Consider the following 24,054-nt stretch of genomic DNA (forward strand, 5'->3'; position numbering starts at 1 on the left):
TCTTAAACTATTGTTTCTGGTAGTTTTAGCACAAACAGCCTTCATGAACATTTCTGTGGGGGTCACAGCCACCGTGTCACTGATGGTGAGTCTGAGTCGTGTCCACAAAGACTTCACCATCCTGGTGAAGAGGGACATGCACAGTTTGGCCTGCTGTAACACAAGAAGCACTTTTTAAAGAATTCTGTGTTCAGAGGGAAAAATGGAGACTTGGCCTGCATGAAAAAATAAATCTTCTGAAGTGGCTGTGAAACATGAGCAACAACGTGAGGACATTTATCCAAGTAAAGCATATAAAAGGAGAAAGGGGCCAGAACCAGCTGCAGCTTTTTATTTTATTGCAGAGGGCTGTAATTCCTCCTCACGTCTGCACAGGCAGCGAAGCCGTCCGGACACACTCAGACTGGACTTCTGGAGACTTCAGAGGGCAGCTTCCACACCTCTCCAGGTTCACGAGAAAGATTCTCCAATGAAAAGGGAAATAAGTGAGAAAATAAAGCTTTTAGCTTCAGCTTTTGTTCCCCAACATGACACTTCAGAGGCATGTCTCCTCAGAAGAGGAACACACAAATAACTCCAGAGCATTAGACAGCTGGTTAAAGCTCCACCACATCTCTCCCATCATCACCAGCGTCTCAGGAGCGGTGGTGTGTAGCTCTGTGGGGTAAACTGTGATGGATATTTTACCCTTTAGGTGATCCACAATGATCCATGATAACAGCATTATTTATCACATTTCACCATAAAAACATCACCATCACTACTATGTTGCTAAGAGACCTCTATTTAGACCTGGACATGATGATGAAGCCACTTCCTGTCAGACTTTCCACCAATCAGAGAGCTTAGATTGACGGTAACGTCCAATCAGGAGCAGCCAAAGATCAACCAGTGAGCAGAAAGTTCTATGTGTGTGTGAAAAGAAGAAAAATAATGCTCCTCTATGGCTGGAATAAAGCCAAGAAGACGTTTCTGATGCACGGTGGCGCCACAAAGCAGCTGAGCTGGAGTTGGTTTAGTGAGGATAGCAGGTAAATAGTAGCAGGAATAACTGGAAATGAGGAAAAAGTGGAAACATGGAAATAGTTTCTGTTGTGTTTCTTCTTTTCATGTATTCTTGTGCAAACCCCTCACGTTAACCTCTCAAAGAAAATAAAGGTGAAAATATAAGAACTCCTTCCACTCAAGGTACAAGTTGAAATTCAAAGAGACGAGAAGGATTAGCTGGCTATATTTAGAGCTCATCCACAAGGACAGAGGGAGATAGTAGTTGTACTATGGCGAGATAATGCTATTACCATTCCATCTCATCCCTCCGAGTCATGTGACCTGGAGTAAAGAGTGGCATTTCCTGCTCGGGCTGGGCACAGCCACACAGAGGACCTTTAAATATTCTCCTGAACTACACCATCCTGTCCTTCTCTTTGGCCTCTTTAAACATAAATTACTGATTTATGTGGCAAGCAGCGTCCTCGTAAAAGGCTAATTTATCTAAGCAGTCAAAGCTTTTCTGCACATCTTCCATAAAATAAATATTTGACAATTAAAAGGTTTATTTTCTTTGAAGTTTAAGGGAGTAAAAGACATGCACATATGTGCATTAAACAGCTTCTGGGTGCTGTAAGTTTTCCACATGATGAGGGAGAAGATCCACAGTTTCTTTTCAGACTTTCTCAAGTTTACAGAGGAAGAAAAATTCCCTTTGCAAAAGAGAGATTAAAAAAGAAGAAAGACAACAACTAAAATTGTCCAATTTTGTGATTAATTAGTCAATCGGAGACATTTAATATGTGTTTTTACCCAGAATGAGGATATTACTCATGTTAAGTTACATCTAGAGGAGGAATAATTATACAGAAAATGTGACTGTTTCAGGAAAGATTTGGGAAAAAACTGATTTAATAACTTCTCTTGGTAATTCATCACTGACACGCATCGGCCTGATGGGAACCCAGAGGCACGTTCAGGAGGTTCGATGGCCGTGCCACCTGTTTCAGGTTATACACGGACCAGGCTCATAGTGTAACATTAACTCTCCTTCCTGGTTCTTATATAAAACTAAGCAAAATCCCAGAAGTGCAGCTAAAAACGAGCAGTGTCAGCTTCTGGTCACACACACGGCAGCAGATCCTTTGGTCTGAAGCTCCGTGAGGTGAACGTGAGGTGACGCCAGCAGGACAGTGAGGTCCACTCTGTCACGTCCTGGTGAAAGTAAAAATAAACGCTTCTGAAAGCCGCCCACTACACACACAGGTCTGAACTCCTGTTTTTAGCTCCTTCCTCCTGGACTGAGCTGGGTTTTATGCTCCTGGCTTGCAGAGGCGCGTGCAGAAAGCAAACAGAGATGATGGGTTAGCATGACAGAAAATCACAGTCTTTGCTGGACCTGAAGAGGTTTGTGGATCCAGTTCGGTAGACCGAGGTCCAGCGAGTCCTACAAGCTGCATGAAAAGATATAATAAAATGTTTGCAAACATGTGAGGGGTGTACTGTAAATCTTGAACCGCTGGTGCTGCTATATGACAGGTTTCACCCCCAGGCTGCTCAGTGAGCACTTTACACCCCCTCCCTCCCCTCCAGCCAAACCCCTTCATACTACGTCTTCCATGCAAATACAATAACTGTGAACTGGACTTTGCATGGTAGCAATCATCTTCCTCCAGACGTCCAGGTCCCCTCGTCCTGCTACCTGCTACTTGCTGCTGTGTAAATGGCCTCTGAGGCTGCAGCGCTGTGGGCGATGCTAGATGTTTTTCTTGTTTTCTATGAAGTGAATTGTGTTAAAGCATGAAGCAGACACGTTAACTCAGCTGCTGTTGGTCCCAGCGTTCACAGCTCATGCTTAGATCCACGTTCATGTCATAAAGCTGAAGTCACCGTTGGCAAGTCTTCTACTTACAGCATGCATCAATCCTAACGAGTGTGTTCACTTCTGCTGTTGAGTTTCTACTTTCAGGTTTCAGTGCGGTTCATGTGCTTTGGGGTAGAAATGTCAAATAAAAGGCTGCTTGGTCAGTCTTCATACATGTAGTTTATTTTTCTGGAAAAAAACAGTCTGGACATAAACAGAAACATAAAAAACGGACAACGTTACAGTCGTCGGCTAACAACGTTAAACTTTACATCCTCAGTCCAGATGTTCAACCCAAACCAGCAGCTGGACTGGCCGGACTCGGGTTAGACCTGACCTTGAACCGGGACTTCACCTTTTGGCCTTCTTCTCCTTCATGATCTTCTTGCTCTCCTCTCTCCTGCGCTTGTTGACGGGGTTGCGTGGGTCGTAGATCTCAAACGTGTCCTCGTCCTGCATGTTGGCATCCTTGACTTTTCTGCTTTGCTCATCAAACTGCAGGACGTGGGCCATCCTAAATCAGAGGGAGAGGGTTCAAAGAACTGCAGCAGACGGTCCACTAAATCACAGCTCAGAGGCCAGACTCTCTTTGAAGAGCTGGATATCAGGATTACTGTAAAAAAAATGATTAAAACCCGAGTTTGAGAAAAAAAAAACATTCATTTGTTTTTCAGCTATTAATCATCCTGTTTCACAATCATCAGACAAACTCAATACACAATAAAAAATAATAAATTCTCTCCTAAAGAAGTGAAGCACCGGAGAGCTGGACACACACAGCTTACACACTAGCAACACGACAGCGGCCGGACACAAGGGCATTAAGAAAAACACTCAACATGAGTCATAAAAATAATGAACACATGGACAAACGTGATTAGAGGAGTTGTATGAAGATCAGGTAAGAGCGTTAGAGTCTAACAGGTCTCAGGGATCCAGCTGGAGGGAGGACTGGAGGTAATGACCCCTGCGGTGTTTCTGAGGTTAGTGGGGACAGGAAGCATCTCTAAGGTTAAACCCACAGTGGATTACTTCTGACACGGAGCAGAGGTTTACCCTATTTTCAGACACGAGAGACGTAGCGTGTCCAGCCTCATTTCTTCATGTATGACCAGGACAACATGAAACAGGCTAAAAGATTTACTGAAACATAAATATGAGGCAAAAACAGAGTTGGTTAAATTCTAAGGAGCTTAAAGTGAATATCTGGTCTGAGCAGCTTTATTTAAACCTGTTAGACGAACTCTCCATCACTCCTTCAGGGACAGGTCTCCATCTTTTTACCTGTCCTGTCCAGCATGGTGGCAGCAGAATGATGGTCTGGCTGCCGCAGTGTGCTGAACTAAGGAGCTTCATGGATATAAGGCTCCACCTGATAATTTAAGTATTATCCTTTATTATTTAATTTGTTTGTTGCTGAATTTACATGCTGTAGGGCTATGAACCAAATCTTAAATCTCAATATTTTTTTACCTGAATCGCGATATACGTCATATATCTCGATATAGCTGACTGAAATTGAAGTACCGTTATATTAAATTAAATGCTCCTAAAACAAAATAAATTAAAAATACTTTTCAATGACCATAACAAACATATAGCTGTGTAAAATGCAGGAGAAAAGATGCTATTAACTCAAAACAAACTATTTCTATGTAAATGATATTCTTTCCTTCTATATTGAGTCTGATGCAGCCCTGCCGACCCCCCGTGGCCACAGAGCCAAAGCAACCCACCCACCCCAATGTCCAGGTTATTACATGAATAAATGAATCGTTTAATGAAATGTTTTGTATTTAAATCTAAATTAACTATAAATTCAGTTACATTTAATTTGAACTTTTTATTACTGTGTATTTTATCACAGCCTCATTTTCTTTTTTTCTTTCAACGTCCTCTTTTTTAAATAAAATATTTAGTAGATTTTATGTTTATAAGCTTGACGAGCTTTAAAATAAGTATATGTAGGAGCCTGATTTTATTCCATTACTCATCAGTCTACTGGGTCATGTATGTGCAGTTTCACATACATGTGATGTATAAATGTCGTTGTGATGATCTCGTATCATATCAAGGTTTCAGCTGTTTAACAGCAAGTTGATGTTGGTTAGTTACTGAATACAAATTAAACAAAGAGTCAATTAAACCAATACAGTGTTTATATTTGAACCAGACCAGTTTGTGGTGGAAAAGCTGGGCCGAGGTTAGAAAGTTGGAGAACGCCTGCTTTACACGGCTGACTCCAGCTTCTTCAGATGATACTGCCTGGCCCACAGGAAGGCGGTCGCACCCTCACCCGCTGGTTCGATTTCAGTTTCTTAAAGCTGAATGTTGGGAAGACCAAAGAACAGGCGGAGAAAAAGAAGCAGGTCCTGCCGGTGATAAGTTGGGTCAAACAGACACCTGAAGGCTCAGTCCAGACTTCAGATACCAGCTCCAGACTTTTAATTATTTATTTATTTTAATCAAGCCATCCCAGCTTTTTTTATGCTGTATTCTTCTGGGCTCGTAGCTTCTCTGTAAAAGAGAAGACCAGGATCACCAAGCTGATGGAGAGGGCTGGTCAATAACTGGATTTACTCCACTGAGCGACTGCTGCTGGCAGCTATTTTCATTGTGTTTAATGTGGCTTTTTACCCTCTTGGATCTTGCTGTTTGTTGGCTGGATGATCTGATTTTGGGATGAATGAAGTAATCTATTAATGGTTACGTCTTCAGGCTCTACTATAACCTGCGCTTTCCCAAAATAAACTATATTTAGCCGACCAAACAAACCGACTCAGGAACATTGCTGCTGCTCCTTCTGTATATGATGCCCCGCCTCCGGCTCGTGTCATGTGTGGCCATATTACTGTTGTGAGAGCTCATGTGGACGGTCCTGGCTAGACTCTGGCTATACTCCGGTGGACTCCTGCTGCCTCCGATGATTGGACGACAGCACGCCAGATTCAGAGCTGACCACGCTGTTGCCAGTCTACAGAAGCATCTCCTAAATGTATATGGTTTAAATGAAGTAGAGGTGGGGGGGCAGCATTATGACGTACAGCAGGGAGAGCAGCAGAGGGAGGATGTGTGTGTTCACCGGGGAGGAGGAGGAGGGAGAATCTGTAGACACAGATGGAACAGTTTACCTCCTCTGGCCCAGACTTGACTTCCAACGTCTGACCTGTTGTAACCCACGTTCTGGAGTGGCACAGACTTCCCACTGATGTTTTTCTAGGACTGCTATGCTGCTGCTGCCCCCCCGCCCCACACCCTACCTGGCACTTCGAGGTGTCTACGGAGCCGGGAGAGGCTCCAAACACCAGCTGAGGCTTCTCACACAGCCTCCCCCCCTCAGACTACAGTTGAAGAGCTCCTCAGGACTAATAGCAACTCCAGGTTCTGTTATTCTAAATCTTTCACACAGACACTTTGCTCCGATTCACACATGGTTTCCATTTCAGAGCCAGTTGCACTTTGAGATGTTTGGTGAAAAACTGAATATGAGAAGAAAACACAGCGTCAGGGTTGATTTCCTGATGGCTGATCTGGTGGCTTCCACTGCAAAGCCAAACTTCACACACACATCCTGAACTTTCACACACATTTACCACAAACTGCAGCGAGTGTCAGGGTCACTCTGGAGAAAGGCCAGTACACCAGGAGACGGGCCAGTACACCAGGAGATGGGCCAGTACACCAGGAGACGGGCCAGTACACCAGGAGACGGGCCAGTACACCAGGAGACGGGCCAGTACACCAGGAGATGGGCCAGTACAACAGGAGATGGGCCAGTACACCAGGAGACGGGCCAGTACACCAGGAGACGGGCCAGTACACCAGGAGACGGGCCAGTACACCAGGAGACGGGCCACTACACCAGGAGACGGGCCAGTACACCAGGAGACGGGCCAGTACACCAGGAGACGGGCCAGTACACCAGGAGACGGGCCAGTACACCAGGAGACGGGCCACTACACCAGGAGACGGGCCAGTACACCAGGAGACGGGCCAGTACACCAGGAGACGGGCCAGTACACCAGGAGACGGGCCAGTATACCAGGAGACGGACCAGAATACCAGGAGACGGGCCAGTATACCAGGAGACAGGCCAGAACAACAGGAGACGGACCAGAATACCAGGAGACGGGCCAATATACCAGGAGACGGGCCAGTACACCAGGAGACGGGCCAGAATACCAGGAGACGGGCCAGTACACCAGGAGACGGGCCAGTATACCAGGAGACGGGCCAGTACACCAGGAGACGGGCCAGAATACCAGGAGACGGGCCAGTACACCAGGAGACGGGCCAGTACACCAGGAGACGGGCCAGTACACCAGGAGATGGGCCAGAACACCAGGAGACGGGCCAGTATACCAGGAGACGGGCCAGAATACCAGGAGACGGGCCAGTATACCAGGAGACGGGCCAGTATACCAGGAGACGGGCCAGTATACCAGGAGACGGGCCAGAATACCAGGAGACGGGCCAGTATACCAGGAGACGGACCAGAATACCAGGAGACGGGCCAGAATACCAGGAGACGGGCCAGTACACCAGGAGACGGGCCAGAATACCAGGAGACGGGCCAGTACACCAGGAGACGGGCCAGTATACCAGGAGACGGGCCAGTACACCAGGAGACGGGCCAGAACACCAGGAGACGGGCCAGAACACCAGGAGACGGGCCAGAATACAAGGAGACGGGCCAGAATACCAGGAGACGGCCCAGTACACCAGGAGACGGGCCAGAATACCAGGAGACGGCCCAGTATACCAGGAGATGGGCCAGAATACCAGGAGATGGGCCAGTATACCAGGAGACGGGCCAGTATACCAGGAGACGGGCCAGAATACAAGGAGACGGGCCAGTACACCAGGAGACGGGCCAGAATACCAGGAGACGGCCCAGTATACCAGGAGACGGGCCAGAATACCTGGAGACGGGCCAGTACACCAGGAGACGGGCCAGTATACCAGGAGACGGGCCAGAATACCAGGAGACGGGCCAGTACACCAGGAGACGGGCCAGTACACCAGGAGACGGGCCAGAATACCAGGAGACGGGCCAGTACACCAGGAGACGGGCCAGTACACCAGGAGACGGGCCGGAATACCAGGAGACGGGCCAGTACACCAGGAGACGGGCCGGAATACCAGGAGACGGGCCAGTACACCAGGAGACGGGCCAGAATACCAGGAGACGGGCCAGAATACCAGGAGACGGGCCAGAACACCAGGAGACGGGCCAGTATACCAGGAGACGGGCCAGAATACCAGGAGACGGGCCAGTACACCAGGAGACGGGCCAGAATACCAGGAGACGGGCCAGTACACCAGGAGACGGGCCAGTATACCAGGAGACGGGTCAGTACACCAGGAGACGGACCAGAATACCAGGAGACGGGCCAGTATACCAGGAGACGGGCCAGTACACCAGGAGACGGGCCAGAATACCAGGAGACGGGCCAGTACACCAGGAGACGGGCCAGTACACCAGGAGACGGGCCAGTACACCAGGAGACGGGCCAGAATACAAGGAGACGGGCCAGTACACCAGGAGACGGGCCAGAATACCAGGAGACGGGCCAGTACACCAGGAGACGGGCCAGTATACCAGGAGACGGGCCAGAATACCAGGAGACGGGCCAGTATACCAGGAGACAGGCCAGAACAACAGGAGACGGACCAGAATACCAGGAGACGGGCCAATATACCAGGAGACGGGCCAGTACACCAGGAGACGGGCCAGTACACCAGGAGACGGGCCGGAATACCAGGAGACGGGCCAGTACACCAGGAGACGGGCCAGAATACCAGGAGACGGGCCAGAATACCAGGAGACGGGCCAGAACACCAGGAGACGGGCCAGTATACCAGGAGACGGGCCAGAATACCAGGAGACGGGCCAGTACACCAGGAGACGGGCCAGAATACCAGGAGACGGGCCAGTACACCAGGAGACGGGCCAGTATACCAGGAGACGGGTCAGTACACCAGGAGACGGACCAGAATACCAGGAGACGGGCCAGTATACCAGGAGACGGGCCAGTACACCAGGAGACGGGCCAGAATACCAGGAGACGGGCCAGTACACCAGGAGACGGGCCAGTACACCAGGAGACGGGCCAGTACACCAGGAGACGGGCCAGAATACAAGGAGACGGGCCAGTACACCAGGAGACGGGCCAGAATACCAGGAGACGGGCCAGTACACCAGGAGACGGGCCAGTATACCAGGAGACGGGCCAGAATACCAGGAGACGGGCCAGTACACTAGGAGACGGGCCAGTACACCAGGAGACGGGCCAGAATACCAGGAGACGGGCCAGTATATCAGGAGACGGGCCATTATACCAGGAGACGGGCCAGTATACCAGGAGACGGGCCAGAATACCAGGAGACGGGCCAGTACACCAGGAGACGGGCCAGTACACCAGGAGACGGGCCAGAATACCAGGAGACGGGCCAGTACACCAGGAGACGGGCCAGAATACCAGGAGACGGGCCAGTACACCAGGAGACGGGCCAGTACACCAGGAGACGGGCCAGAATACCAGGAGACGGGCCAGTATTCTAATATATATTTAGATCCAAGTGTCCAGAATGTGGAAAAGCTAGAAAATGCCGAAAATATTCCCGTTTTCATTCGGTGGTGATGCATGAAGCCAGAGCCGGACATGCAGGGCAGGAGCTGGAACATCACATCCGTTCTCTACGAAGAGACATTCTGTTTTCTTTTATCAAAACTGTTAAATTCCCCACACTGGAACTTTATTTCTTGCATTTTATCTATTTTGTTTTAGCTTTTTTTCTTTATTTAATTTCTTATAAAGTTTGTTTTTAATGCCCTTATTGCTTCCGGCAATTTCCTTCATGCCTGCTCAATGGGGGGCTTTAAGTGGAGTGCAGTGTGTACAAAACTGTCCCCACCCTTTAAACCTAAGTCCATCTTCCATGGCCTAGCAAGCCAGGATGAAGACAGAAAGGTCTTTAGGCAGTTACGCAGGCCGGGGCGAGACCACCACTGGTGGCTCTTCTGAGCTGGTGCCCCTTTTGATGGATCTTGTTTTTAATTCCATCAGAGAGTCTAGCCACCCTCCTCACCAATCTCCCTTGAACAGGGGATGGTGGGTGAGCCCAGCCTCATACAGGCTTAAGGTCATGATGCCACATATGATGCACCTCTCTGCAACCAAATAACCCCCCTACTAAATAGTCCTCTTCATTACCAACTTACATCTGGTCACCTTTCCACCAAGTCAATAATAAAGCCTTTTTTCCTGAATACTAAAAGAGTTGCAGACCAAAAAGCATAAAAGTGATTGAGGCATTATCTTTAATCAAGGCTTCAAATAAGCTCTACTGAGCTGAAAGGCGAAGCCCTGGACCTACTGGTGGTCTACGGTCCTCCCATCTCCTCTGGTGGATCATGACTGAAAGAACCGGCTCATGAATACAAACAGTTTTCCTCCTCAGGGTGTCTGGATTCTTCCTTAGATATAGGCTGAGAAGCTCGGTCATGAGGTCTGGAGGAGAACTGATGCTCCACGTCTAGAGGAATCAGATGACGTGTCCTCCCGGATGCCTCCCTGGAGGAGACCCAGGACATGCTGGAGGGACAGGTTCCTCCAGCTGGGCTGGAAGAAGTGGCTGGGGAGAGGGAAGTCTGAGCTTCTCTGTCCACACTGCTGCAGCCCAGCCTTGGAGAGGTGGTAGAAGATAGAGGGACCTTTTTTATAAGGTTGAGGTTACAAAGATTCCTCAGATCTGGTCAGATTAAACCCTGAAGGTTTGGTGCCATTCTGGAGGCAGTTTTCCGGCCTGAGAGCAGGATTGTGGACTGGTTTTAGACTTGGTGAACTGGGTCATACATCACTAAACCCACTGATCAAGCACAGACGACACAGATGCACAGAAAACCACGGCGTAACCATCCTGCAGGTTTACTGACCATCCTTTGTCGTCGTCCTCAGCCAGCTCCTCCACGTCCTCCTCTGGACCCTCGGTGATGGCTGAAGACAGCTTGGACTTGAAGCGATTGAGCAGGGCCATCGTCTGCCACAACATTAAAACATAAATGTTAGGAATTATTCATCCTTACTCTGCTGCTGGAAACAACAGTTTTCATTCAATTATTTTCACCTGTTCTTCTCTGCTCGAGCCTTTTTTCAGTTTATGTTTCCTGAGCTCTTCGTACTTCTTCCTTCCTTCCAGATACTCGGCGACGGCCTCGCTGCTCGGCTGTTTCTCTGCTAGAAGCAGCAGACATCACTGCTGTTAACTCCTTAATTACTCCATTTAAAACACACACATCTGACACCAGAAAATATTGTTCTGTAATAATAAAGTCTCTCTGTGCTGCCGCAGTCCTGGAAATTTCCCCATGTGGAACAAATAAAGGATTAGCTTATTTTAGCTTATTATAAAAATTTAATAAAAACAGACGCTGAAGTTACATCAGGGAAATGAAAAACACTACGTAAAGTACTTAAGAAAAATAAATAATAAAAATACTAAATAATATTACTAAATACTACTACTACTACTACTACTACTAATAATAATAATAATAATAATAATAATAATAAAAATAACAATAATACATTTTTATTTATTTAGACAACTGCGTGAGCAGGCTAGCACAGGATAAATCTCCATGGTAACTAATGTGGAACAGGATAAATCTCCATGGTAACTAATGTGGAACAGGATAAATCTCCATGGTAACTAATGTGGAACAGGATAAATCTCCATGGTAACTAATGTGGAACAGGATAAATCTTCATGGTAACTAATGTGGAACAGGATAAATCTCTATGGTAACTAATGTGGAACAGGATAAATCTCCATGGTAACTAACTTGAAACAGGATAAATCTCCATGGCAACTAATGTGGAACAGGATAAATCTCCATGGTAACTAACTTGAAACAGGATAAATCTCCATGGTAACTAATGTGGAACAGGATAAATCTCCATGGTAACTAATGTGTTACTGCTTTTGTGAAACCCAATTTCAGCCTAACGTTCAGCCGGGATATCTGGGAAATCCTGTCCTAAGTAAAAATACATTTTATATATACTGGAAAAAAAAGACAGCAAATTTGTGGTTTGATTTGACACAAACTGAAGACTCCAGATTTATAGATATTCATGTTTTTCTGACATTTTATAGCAACAAAACTGGACTGAGATAATAATCTGATCATAGAAATGATCATTGGCTGCAGCTCTGATGAGGACATGAAGGGAAAGCAGACAGAATAAAGAAGTAGGAGACACGAGGCAGCGATGCTGAGAACTACTTTCCACCAGCTGCCCTCCTCTGAGGTCAGTGTGAAACCTCCCTGGCGGTGACCGGCATCATCATGCTGACGACGGCGTCTCGCTCCGTCAACGTAAATCCATGTTGTCAGAGGCTGTGAGGCCAGCAGGCGGCCCGCCACAGCATCGCCTCAACTCTGACTGCACACATTCACAGGCAACCAAAAAAATGATGTAACTGCTTATTTATTCAGCCTTTTATCACGAGGACATGACTGAAGAGGAGAGACGGCGTGTTGATGAACATCAGTTGATGCAAAAAGAGCTTAAACAGCCCGAGACTCCAAACAAAAATCAGTCTGCAAGAAAGCCAGAAAACTTCTCTTTTTAAAACTATTTCTGAACTCAGTGCCCTTCAAACGGGCCGTCTGGTGAACGCAGCAGTCTTTCTGTTCACATCACGGCTAAAAACAAAACCAGCCATTTATATTTCAGACATCTTTATGGAAAGTGAGGATATTGAGGGATCTTAATGGTTAATTTATTACTGTGTGAGTATTTGGGGGAATTGAGTAATCGTAGCATCCCTACCCCACTCTCCCGGATTAAAGTACTTTCTTTTTTTAAACCCATACATCCTCCACCTTGTGCTCTTCACATAAATTAGTTCCTGTTCATCCTCACAGAATCCGGTCTGAGCCTGTTGCTGCGTTTCCTCTCAGACCCTCTCAACAACATATGAAATGCTTTAATTATTGCATAAATTTAATAATTAAGTAATTAAAAGCAGGGTAATAAAACTTCCTGTCACATTTGCTGCCCTTCTCATGAAATGAAACCGTTTTAATAAAACTCGATTTAAAAAATGAAGGATTTTTATGACTTTACTGAAGAAAAAGTCTTTTCTTTCGTTTCTACAGGCTGTTTAAGTCCGACTCCTGAGCACAAAGGGACGAGCAATCACTGGGAATCAAACTGCTTCTCTGTCTCTTGCTGTTTCAGGAGCAACCTTTTCCTTTTTGATTTATGAGACCAACTGATCTCCCTCCACCCCCTCAGCCACCTCTGCCTCCCCCTGCAGCCGGTGACATGCTGGATGCTGACTGATGATGCCCTGAGGTCTGACATGGGGAACACACATCAGTCCTCTCCAGCTGTTGTCAGTAACTACTATCTTTGAGCTTGACGGCCTTTCTACCTGCATTCCTCCCCCTCTCCTGTCACCTGGGTCCAACAAATCAAGCTGCTGATGTTGTAGCAACCGAAGGATGTTGTGAACGACAAAAGCTTCTTTTATGGGATAAAAGGTTCCTCTTCTTTCTCAAACAATCCAGAGGTTTTACCGAGAAGTCAAAGTCTCGAGTCAGAGCTGATTCAACATCACATCACATAAAAATGGTGGAATATGTATGCAGGAGTAACCAGAACTGGCATCTCAAAGATCACTGCTGAAATAAACTCTCTAAATGAGCTGCACATGAATACAGCAGGAGTACGCAGGCATAGCCGACATTATATCTGAGTGGGACAGAGGCTGCTGGAGTGGGTACTGACTGGAAGTGGTTTCAGAATAACTTTCTTATTTTTGGCTCTAGAGACAGTGGCCATGCCAAGAAAGAGGAATCCAGACTACAGGAATATGCTATCAATTATGGGATGAAAATGGAGGTGAAGTGAATCAGATTTAATGTCCTGCACATGCCAGCCAAACGGGCAGCTCTGATGAAGGGGGGGCACCCACTGACTGAGATGATGGACCCCGTCACCTCCTGTAAACTAATATACAGGTATAACAGTTATTTCAGAGTGTTATTTAGATGTACACACATATATATGATAAAGAGGTAAGAAGGTGGACTTGAAAATTGGAAAATAAACCATTCGAAGGGTCCCTCCCTCTCTGCTGTGCTTGAGCTCCACCTCCATAGCCTGTCCCTGCAGAGGACCCAGATAAGTAAAAATGTTTGAAAAAGGTTTATAACACAGAATAAATGTGACTATTTCCTTGACAATAATCGTACCAAGACGATCATGTGGCGATGTAAAATTTATCACTACAAAATGACACAGACCTGCTTTAATATGAAAAACAGCAATTATAAAACTCAATCTCTTAGAAATGAACTGATCATTCTGTTCTCTGTCTTATGGTGTTTTGGGCTCAGACAGCTGGTCTCAGTCATGAAACCCATCCACCTGTTAATACGCTCATGCCCACCGAACCAGCACGGACCAGTTTAAAAGTCACGGCAGTGAGATGGGACCAGAGGTTGGCCCACAGCGACATGTTAAAGCTGAACTGAGATTTCAGCTTTAAAATCATGGTTGTGTCTTTCTGCTTCTGCAGAAGGACGGGAGGAAACAAAGCCTCACCACAGCGTTCGTCTGTGGCTCGGCACAGATTTACAGCATCTGGGCAGACATCCGTCTCCCCTGCAGCGGTCACTGGTCCATGACATCCACGAATTCCATCTAATGGAATTAACTTGTTCTTCCAACACAGAAATGTAAAGACGAACTCCTGAAAGAAAAGTCCTGCGTCTGGCCAGAGGAGTAAATAACCAAAGACTCTGGAGCTCAGGCTAGATGCTTTCTGGATGTTAGAAACAGATGAACTCTGGAAATCAGACTTTTTTCAACATTGTAGGAGAACCGCTCTGCCCAGGACCCCCGAAGCCAGTTCAGGGGTCACATACAGCGCATTCTTATTTCCACTGGACCGCACCAAGAAAATTACAGCAAGTTAACCTAAAAATAAAGAAAACACGTTTTTTCCCTTGTTTTACTGCAAAGAAGCACAAGAACAGCACCAAGATGTTCATTAACAGAAAACATTATAAACCTGAAACTTATGGAGAAAAATAAGTTTCAGCAACATTTTGCCTCAGTTACACATTTACATCATTTAACTATTTTATTTATCTACATATTTTATTTTTATTTATTTTACTTGATCATTTTATTAAATTTGATATATATGTGTAAAAATATTGTAAAATAAAAGAAATGTTCTATTAAATTATTTATAAAATTGACACATATTGTATATATTGTCAAATAAACTTTATTAACTTCATGTCTATAACATTAAAATCCAGGTATCTCGAGTCCAGTTTTTCACATGAGGAACTTTTCCAGATCTAGAAGTTATTTTAAATGTACATACGTGTACATTTCTACATGTGTGTAGTAATCCTGACCACCTGATCCAACTCACCTTATCAAACAAACTGAAGTCGCATCTATTAACGTACCTGGAGTTTCTCCAAGTACTCCGAGGGGTACGTATCCCCCCATCAGAGAAACACTGACTCAGAGTAACATATTAAGTAAGAGAAGAAGAGAAGTTGGGTAAACACAGCATTACAATACAATGAAATGATTGTATTTAGTTCTCTTTTACCCCAAATCTTGAATAAATCAGCATGAGACAGGAGAGGGTTCAGTGTCTGTGCTTAAAAACATAAAACCATCAGTGTGAGTGGAGACAAAAACAACGTTTGAGCAACTCAAGCCCATTGGCTGGTGGTAATCCCACAGCGAGGCTGCTCCCAGAAGAACCCCCTGCAAGCGATTTTGTTGTTGCACAACACAGACACATCCTGAGGCTAACCTCTGTGCATAAGTGGTTTTGTAATTCTTACAAATGTCTTTCAGCATCAGCAAAAAATGCAAAGATTGACGGCGGCATTCCAGACTGCAGTGTGGTGAAGACCTTCCCTCCCTCCCAAAGGAGACGTGGGGTCAGATTTTTACAGCATCACATCGGCCAAAGCTGCAAACTAACAATCACACAACGCTTTTCATGAGCAACAATTTTTACCCATGCAATTTTCAGAAAGCTTTAACACAAAAATGCAGGGCCCTGGGGGAGAAGAATAAACTTGTGCAGCTAATTGGCTTAATCAGAGGGTTGAATGCAGCATGGACCACCCCTAAGATGCTTTGTTCACATTTAAAGCCTCAGTGGTGGAGGAATACTTTTTCAAACATCATTAAAAATCCACCATCTTCTCATAAAATCTACAGTTTGTTGTCAAACACCATGAATGTGTAAGAGGAACTAAAACCTGCACACATACCTTCCTCCTTGACTGTTTCTGCAGCCGGCTTTGAACTTTCTTCTCTCCTTTGCTTTATGGCCTGTAGTTCCCTCTTCAACTGTCGCGCCTCCTTCCGTAATTCATCACTGTGAGCAGAGAAGCAACTTCAATTCAACATGTGTTCCTGGAAAAACGCCATTTATAAAGCTGCAGCCGACAGAAGGGTGGCAGGAAGGAGTTCATAACATCTAGTGACCAGTTGAGAGAGAGTCCTGCGCCGAGCTCTGGTCCTAACCGTTTACATTTACATGCTTTCTTTAAAATCTTACAGTCACGGCTAATTATGTGGCCAATTAGAAGAAATATAAAACTACCTGTGAAAGGGGAAGGCTCCAGTTAATTTAATGGAAGTACAGTACAACTATACTCCTCTCCGTGACTGGAAAGCTCATGAAGGGGTGTTAAAATGAGAAAGAAATCAGAATTTCTTATTTAGAGATGAGTAATTGTTGCTGTCACAGCACTTATTTTAGTGGTCAGGTGGTGGTCCACAACGAGAATTCTTCTTTTATTCTTTATATGAGAATAAAAACTCTGATAAAGTCTCCACTTTAACACATGAATGTCTAAAACCCTGAAAGAATATCCAAAGTCAAGGACACCAAGTCTCAGTTCCAGGCCAACAAGTCCAAAGTTGAGACCAACTGAAGGGCAACAAGTTCCAAGTCAAGAACAAGTCAAGACCAGGTAAATACCAACAAATGCACATATAAAGACTGACTAGTCCCAAAAAACGTTCGTTATGAAGAACAAATTCAAGTTAGAAATAAAAAGTCAAACCGATCAGGTCAGTAACAAGGAAAGACCAACAAACCCAAGTCAATGTCATGACGACTAACAAGTCCCCACGAAAAAGTTAAACGAATTAAAGTTTTAAAAAAATTTTAAACACCACCAATTCAAGACGAGTAGTACGAGTTCAAGTTAAGACCAAGTCAAAAAGTTTCAGGTCATTTCAACCAAAGACCAACACATACAAACAAGTCCCAAGTCAAAAAAACACACGATGAGCAACAAGTCCTACAAAAAGAAAACAATAAGCAAAAAAAAAAAAAAGTCTTACTACCTAAAATTAAGATAAAGTTCAAGTCAAGAAAAACCCAGGACCAGGAAACCAGAAGTCAGGATTTACAGACCCAAGTGAAGACATCAAGTCCCAAGTCAGGACCAGCTTTGTCAAGTCACGGCACGAAAACTATTCCAGGACACAGTGTTCCAAGATCATAGTCCAAAGTCTAAGGCCAGGAATCACCAACTCTGGTCCTTGAGGACCAATGTCCTGCAGGTTTTAGATGTTTCCAGCTTCAACACACCTGAATCAAATGAATGAATCATTAACAGGCTTGTGCAACTTTATAAGTTGTTGAAGGTCAATTTTCATTTGAATGAGGTGTGCTGAAGCAGGAAAACATCTTAAACCTGCAGGGCCATGGTCCTCGAGGACTGAACTCTAAGCCAGTCAATCACAAGTCAAGAGACTTTGTTCCCATTCAGCGTAAAAAAAAAGAACAAGTCGCGAGTTAAAGTGGTCAGGTCTTTCATCACAGCTGGCGAGTTGCACACCGAGATCAACAGGCTGCAGGCGGAGAAAAAGTCTGAGCTATGGAGTAAATATTCACATTTACCAAGTTCCAAGTCAAGGCCCACACGAGAACCAGATCATCTCTCAAGTCCAGCCTAACAAGTCCAGGGTTTACAGAAGCAAGAGTCAGGTTCAAAGTCTGGAGGACTTACAGGTCAAAACCGACATCAAGTTTAAAAGCTCATACGTAAAATGTACAATGATGTTAGTGGCAGAAGTGATAAAAGACTTCTTCCTTCCTTTGCTCATGTGGCTCTACATTAAGAATTACAGGGGTCCGCTGGGGGCCAGCCTCTCTATCAAACCTTAACTGGATGACAGAGGCAGGCCGAGGCACATCCTTGTCTTCAGGTACTGTCCCATTTGGCAAGTGGCCCAGCCCAAACAAGGCCATCAATGTGGATTATTGTTCCCAGTGACTAACGCCAGTGGCATAGCAGAGATGTTATGTTAGAAAATAATAATATTTTCCTACTTCCTGACAGCTCTGTTTCCAACCTATTCAGCTGCGGAGCCACAAAGCTCAGGTAAGCTGCAGAGTCTGGGCCCCTGGCCTAAAACATGTGAGCCATCTCCAGACCAAACAATGGCTGCTTTTGTTTCTCCCATCTACTTCTCTGCACTGACAAGTGTTTATATTATTTTCCTTCCTTTTATCTGCGGCTCTGACTCTTCTGTTCGTAGCTCATGTTACAGTGACTCTCTAACGTTGTGGCGAAGCAGCGAGGCATCAAACTGAGCCATATTTTAGCTCTAAGTGCTTTGGCAAATATCAACAGCTTGTCTGACTTTATGTCATGTCTCTTCCTTGTTAGCTTTGCTGGTTCCTCTGAGGATACACATGAGGAATCAGTCAGACGTTGGGTTGTTAGTCCTTTATTTTCCCCATGAAAAAAAAAGCAACTGTAGCAGCTGAATCCAGAAAAAGCTGCCAAGAGGAGAAATGGCTGGCAGAGTCAAACTCAATCTGTGAGCTCAGCTTTGTCTCGAATCAGCGACAACAAAACTCTTCTTTTACATACAAACCTGCAACAGCAAACTGCGGAGTGGTCGTATAGGTGGAGAGAATAACATGAAATACTACCACTGCTGTTCACAGCTCCACACCATGTTATTTAAAAAAATGATATACACTAAACATAAACGATTATTTGTTTGTTTGAAAATACTGAATTATTGCTGCATGCTGGCGAAACGTTGTCAATGAAACTGTGACTGTCCACATATGAAAATTTACTTTTTAAGTAGGTTGCTTTCAAATAACTGACAGTTTTCTAAAATATGAGATTTTTCAACCTCTTGGAGTACCAAGAATCTAGAAAACTAAGGTTGGTACCCTCCACGTCATCAGTTAAAACTGGAAAAGCTGCAGGACCCTCAGATGGGACATATAGATGTGTTTGGATGGAGATAACCACCTCCATCACAATCCATCCAGATAAAGGCCTGGTTCTGACCAGTTCTGTGGAGAAGGATGGATTCAGGACTGTGATGAAGAAAAGTGGACATTAAAGGGTTTTTTAACCAATCGTAGGGCTCTGACTACTCATGACCTCTAACACAGCTGCTCTCTATATAAAGATGAACACTCATATCTTTGACTAAATCAGGCAAACGTTTAACAGTCCATGTGTCTGTAAACAAGGTGAGTAGTTTATTTAAATAATAGCAGGGATGGTGAAACCGAAGCTTTGTGAAGCACTGAATCACTTTGACACGTCTGCCCTCAAATCGACTCAGAGCTTTGAAGCATGTGATCCAGTGCCCACCGCTGGCTGTGCATGTATGATGCATTTAAGGGGCTGCAGACAACCTCCTTGTCTCATCTTTGACCAGGGGTGAAAGGAAGCCGGTACGGTCCGGTACCACTAAAACATTCAGTGGTGGTGTGCTGTTCCAGGAAGATGGGAGAGCAGCTGCCTGCTATAAAGCCCTCACTCAGAACCGGTCACGACCACACTCTGGGTCAGAACTAGATCTGCTAGCAATATGCAGTCTTTGTTTAAAAAATCCTTTTAACAGTCAGTGTTGTGTTTTAGTCCATGCTGGACGGCGCCTTGGCCGGGCATCGCCCTCTCTTGCCATGCTTCTTTGCCCCACCCTCGGAGAGAGCCCGGTGGTCTCCTCTGTGCCCAACCTTCGAAACGTTTACCACACGTTTCATGTCTTTGCATTCGCTGCAAAATACCCCCAATTAAAATCAGTAGGCAGTTGTGTTTTCATATTATTTTCTTTTTCAATTTTAACAACACAGAACAGCTCGGAAAAGAAACCGCTAATGAGCCGCCTACTTCCGAAACACAGTGGTTGCTATGGGGATCGGTGCGTTTGATTTAATGCACTGGGACGTTTTCCACAACTGGTCCACAGACGCCGCTTTCACCGGAACAGGACGAACAATAAATCACACCAACGAAATTCCACACATTCTTATGGTTGGCTGAAACACTGTCAACATGATTTAAAAACCCATCGCTTATTATCTACAGACATTTTAAATAAAAACCGAGAATGTTTGTGTCAAAGTAATAATGCAGAGAAAAAGAAAAGACGGGCACACTGAAGATGGGTCACCACAGAACAGAAAAAAACCCAGTGGTGAAGATTTTGAGCAAGCTGAGAGTCTGGGTGACAAAAAGAAGGACCCCCAGAGAAACTCTGAGAGAGTGAGAGAGAGATAAAGGTTTGTGAATAGTATTTATGCAGTACTTTGACCCGGTGTAACTCAGTGTTTAATGAGGAGCGGTGCTTATACAGCTGGGATGATGACTGTCTTACTGTGTTTATACATGAAGAGTATACATTTATACACATCCACATGTTTATACATGTTTATACATGTGGATGATTTAATTTATCATAAAACCATGAAGAACATTTGCAAGAGGACAAAAAGGCCCACAGGTAAAAAAAAAAACTAAACATACAAACCTCCATCTTGGTATCATCTATGTTAGTAATGAGGAGTTTAATAAGTGGAACAACCCGAGGCTTTCCCAGCTCTGAGGCGTGAGGGATTACGTTTCTATTCTTCAGCGAAGAACACTTTGGACTGAGTGATAGTTTTCTGCCTGCCTTGACATGCTGCCACGCGGAAAACAAGAGACGTATCCACGGCAACAGTCAAACAATCAGTCCAACAGCCCCGGTGGCAATAATGAGGCCAGAGGGGGACAAGAAATGCCCCCACACCACCTGTCCTCACACACCTGAGGGCTCACATCAAAACACTGAAAGTGTTTCTGCACACAAGCAATAAATAAATCACCACCAGGTTTCACTTCACTCATAATGAATTATAAGGGCCAGTTTTCAAGAGAAACGAGAGGACAGCAGTCCCGATAGAGTTGATTCGGTTTTTAACAAACTGAACTCCGGCTTGATGAAAACATCTTTACAGTTTAGTGTCACCATCTGGATTAATACTGTTATTGAAACAAACACACAACAGAAACTATTTCCATGTTTCCACTTTTTCCTCATTTCCAGTTATTCCTGCTACTATTTACCTGGAAAACTTCCTAACGGGTAACTAACGGGTACCCCACAGAGCTACACACTAGAGACACCGATGATGATAGGAGATCTGGTGGCGTTTTAAGGGTTAATCCTGAACCAAATGCAGACTGAAAGGAGTTCAGTTTTATCATTATGGTCATCATCATGTCTGCTACTGCCATGGCTGAATATTAGCTGGGATACCAGCTGGGATAATTGGCTGTTTTTGTATGGACTCTTCTGAAAGCGGACGATCAGGAAACTAAAAAAAAGACCTGACAAATTCAGTCGTAGATTTACGAGCAGCTGACTCAACCCTGCCCAGCTGCAGGATGCATTCATAACTCAGTAAACCTACGACTGGAAGGAGGGATAAAGACTGTCCTCTGCTTTTATCCATCCATTTTCTGCCCCTCTCTCTGTCCTTTAAGAGGAGTCCGGTCAGCCGTCTGGTCAGATAAACAGACCTGAGCTGCAGAGTTAAATGTCGCCTGCGTGACTCCCCACCAGTCCTGGCAGCCGGAGTCGGCTTGGGGGCTGCCAGCTGCTGTCACTCCCTCAGAAAATGTTAAAAATGTGAAAACCAGAGGGCTGTGGATGATTAACTTTTCATAAAGAAAGCATATGAGGTGACTGGCTGTAGACCAAGTACTCTCTGGTGATTCAGAACCTTGCATGGAGTCTGGCAGGAGTCTGAGGCTGACACAGGAATTTGACTACCTTAAAAATAGTGCAGTGATGACTGTATGGCTCATCAGAAATCTGCAAGCAAGCATACTTGCCTTTTTTGGAATCCTTTGTATTTTCTTCCAGCCTTCAACTGACTCTAAAAAATGTAAATACTGACAAAATGGAGTCATTTCAGTCTTAAATATGGCCTCGGTGGAGTCGGATGGGTCACGGCTCTGTTTAAAAGGAAAAATCTACCACCACAAGGATGGCAGCTTCTCCCTGCTCCAGTCTGAGGCTGAACAAGAGATGTGGATGAATGTGCTGGAATAACAAGGTGGCTGGGTGAACTCCCGTCAGGGGGCTCTCCATGGCTTGGTCCGGAGCCAAGGAGAGCTGCGAGCAGGAGGAATCCAACGTCAACACGGGAATCTGCGTGCAGAGCGATGCAGACCGACTCATTACCCACCAGCCGAACGAGCCTCCTCTTCACATCTATTCATCTGCTTCATGATTAGCCTGCACGCTTCTCCTCTTCCCATCGCTCATGAATCCACCATTTTTATACGTTGCTTTGTTTGGGGGGAGACCGGCTGGATGTGCACTGTATCACATGTTGACATTGATCCCCGTCCAGGCTGCGTTTTATCCCCCACATCCCAGATCCACAGCGCGGTCTGGAAACGGCCCGTATGAGGCAGACCTGCTGCACCGGGCCAGAGATGTGTAAACCTGGCAGCTCCAAAACATACACAGCCTCTCTGCCAAGAACTGGATTATCTATTCTATTCTATTCTATTCTATTCTACAGTCATTTAGCAGACGCTTTTATCCAAAGCGACTTACATTTGAGAGGAAGAACAACACAAGCATGAATTCAAACAAGATGGGACGTCATGATTAAGTGATAGTCAGACCGCTTTTGAGTCCAGTTGGACCCAGGTGCTGTCATGTAGTGCTACTGCAGTGCATATAATTTTTTTTTTTTTTTTTTTTTTTTAGTCATTTTATTTAAATACAGGATCACAATTTCATCACACAATATCAACTTGGGCATAAGTGCACACAGCTTCTTCAGTACTTGGTTGAGCCAAAAAGCTGGACAAATCTTTCTGACTCATTTAGTTAAGCTAAATGTGGAAATGCTCCTTAAACAACTGAGTCTTTAGCTTGGTCTTAAAAGTGGATACGGACTCTGCGGATCGGACGGAGTTTGGTAGATCGTTCCACCACCGGGGAACAACAGAGGAGAAGAGTCTAGCTACTGATTTTGCGCCACGTTGTGGTGGGAGCACTAGGCGTCTTTCGCTGGTAGAGAGTAAGTTTCGAGAGGGAGTGTAGCTCTGGATTAAGGAGTGGAGGTAGACAGGAGCCGTTTGGGTTATTGTTTTGTAAGCCAGAAGCAGAGCTTTGAATCTGATGCGCTGCAACTGGAAGCCAGTGGAGAGCGATTAGCAGTGGAGTGACATGAGCTCTTTTGGGCTGGTTGAAGACCAGACGTGCTGCTGCGTTCTGGATCATCTGCAGAGGTTTAACTGAGCATGCAGGCAGGCCAGCCAGTAAGGAGTTGCAGTAGTCAATGCGTGAAATGACCAGAGCCTGGACCAGGAGCTGGGTCGTGTGTTCAGTCAGGTAGGGTCTGATCCTCCTGATGTTGTAGAGCAAATCGGCAAGACCGGGAAACCGAGGCAACATGGTCCTTAAAGGTCAGCTGGTTGTCTACCATGACACCAAGATTCGTGGTAGAAGATGTAGGCACTAGTGTGATTGAGTCAAGCTGCACACTTATCTGTGGCGGTAAAGAAGGATTGGCTGGGAAGACAATAAGCTCAGTCTTGGACAGATTTAGCTGAAGGTGGCGATCCTTCATTCATGCGGAGATATCAGCAACATGCTGATATTCACATTGAGACGTTGTGTCATCAGGTGGGAAAGAAAGGAAAAGCTGAGTGTCATCTGCATAGCAGTGGTAGGAGAAACCATGAGAGCTAATGATGCACCGAGTGAGGAGGTGTATAGGGAAAAGAGAAGAGGGCCGAGCACCGAGCCCTGAGGCACCCCTGTTGTCAGCCCATGTGATCTGGACACGCCCCCTCGCCA

General features: G+C 45.4%; 1 protein-coding gene across 2 annotated transcripts in view; it reads right to left on the reverse strand.

Annotated features, from left to right (window-relative positions):
- Window positions 1-3,012: 3,012 nt before the first annotated feature.
- Window positions 3,013-24,054, reverse strand: part of cwc27 (CWC27 spliceosome associated cyclophilin) — a 30,669-nt gene continuing 9,627 nt past the window's right edge. The window contains exons 11-14 of one of the 2 annotated variants that reach the window (XM_041969462.1): window positions 16,185-16,291; window positions 10,982-11,088; window positions 10,791-10,894; window positions 3,013-3,365 (exon numbers count right to left, since the gene is read on the reverse strand). In XM_041969462.1, coding sequence (XP_041825396.1) covers window positions 3,203-3,365; window positions 10,791-10,894; window positions 10,982-11,088; window positions 16,185-16,291 — 481 coding nt within the window. In that variant the 3' untranslated portion in view covers window positions 3,013-3,202. Of the gene's footprint in view, window positions 3,366-10,790; window positions 10,895-10,981; window positions 11,092-16,184; window positions 16,292-24,054 lie in introns of both variants that reach the window. The other variant, XM_041969461.1, reaches the window with a different exon arrangement.

This window comes from Melanotaenia boesemani, chromosome 19 (genome assembly GCF_017639745.1).
Source record: "Melanotaenia boesemani isolate fMelBoe1 chromosome 19, fMelBoe1.pri, whole genome shotgun sequence".
Lineage (NCBI taxonomy): Eukaryota > Metazoa > Chordata > Actinopteri > Atheriniformes > Melanotaeniidae > Melanotaenia > Melanotaenia boesemani.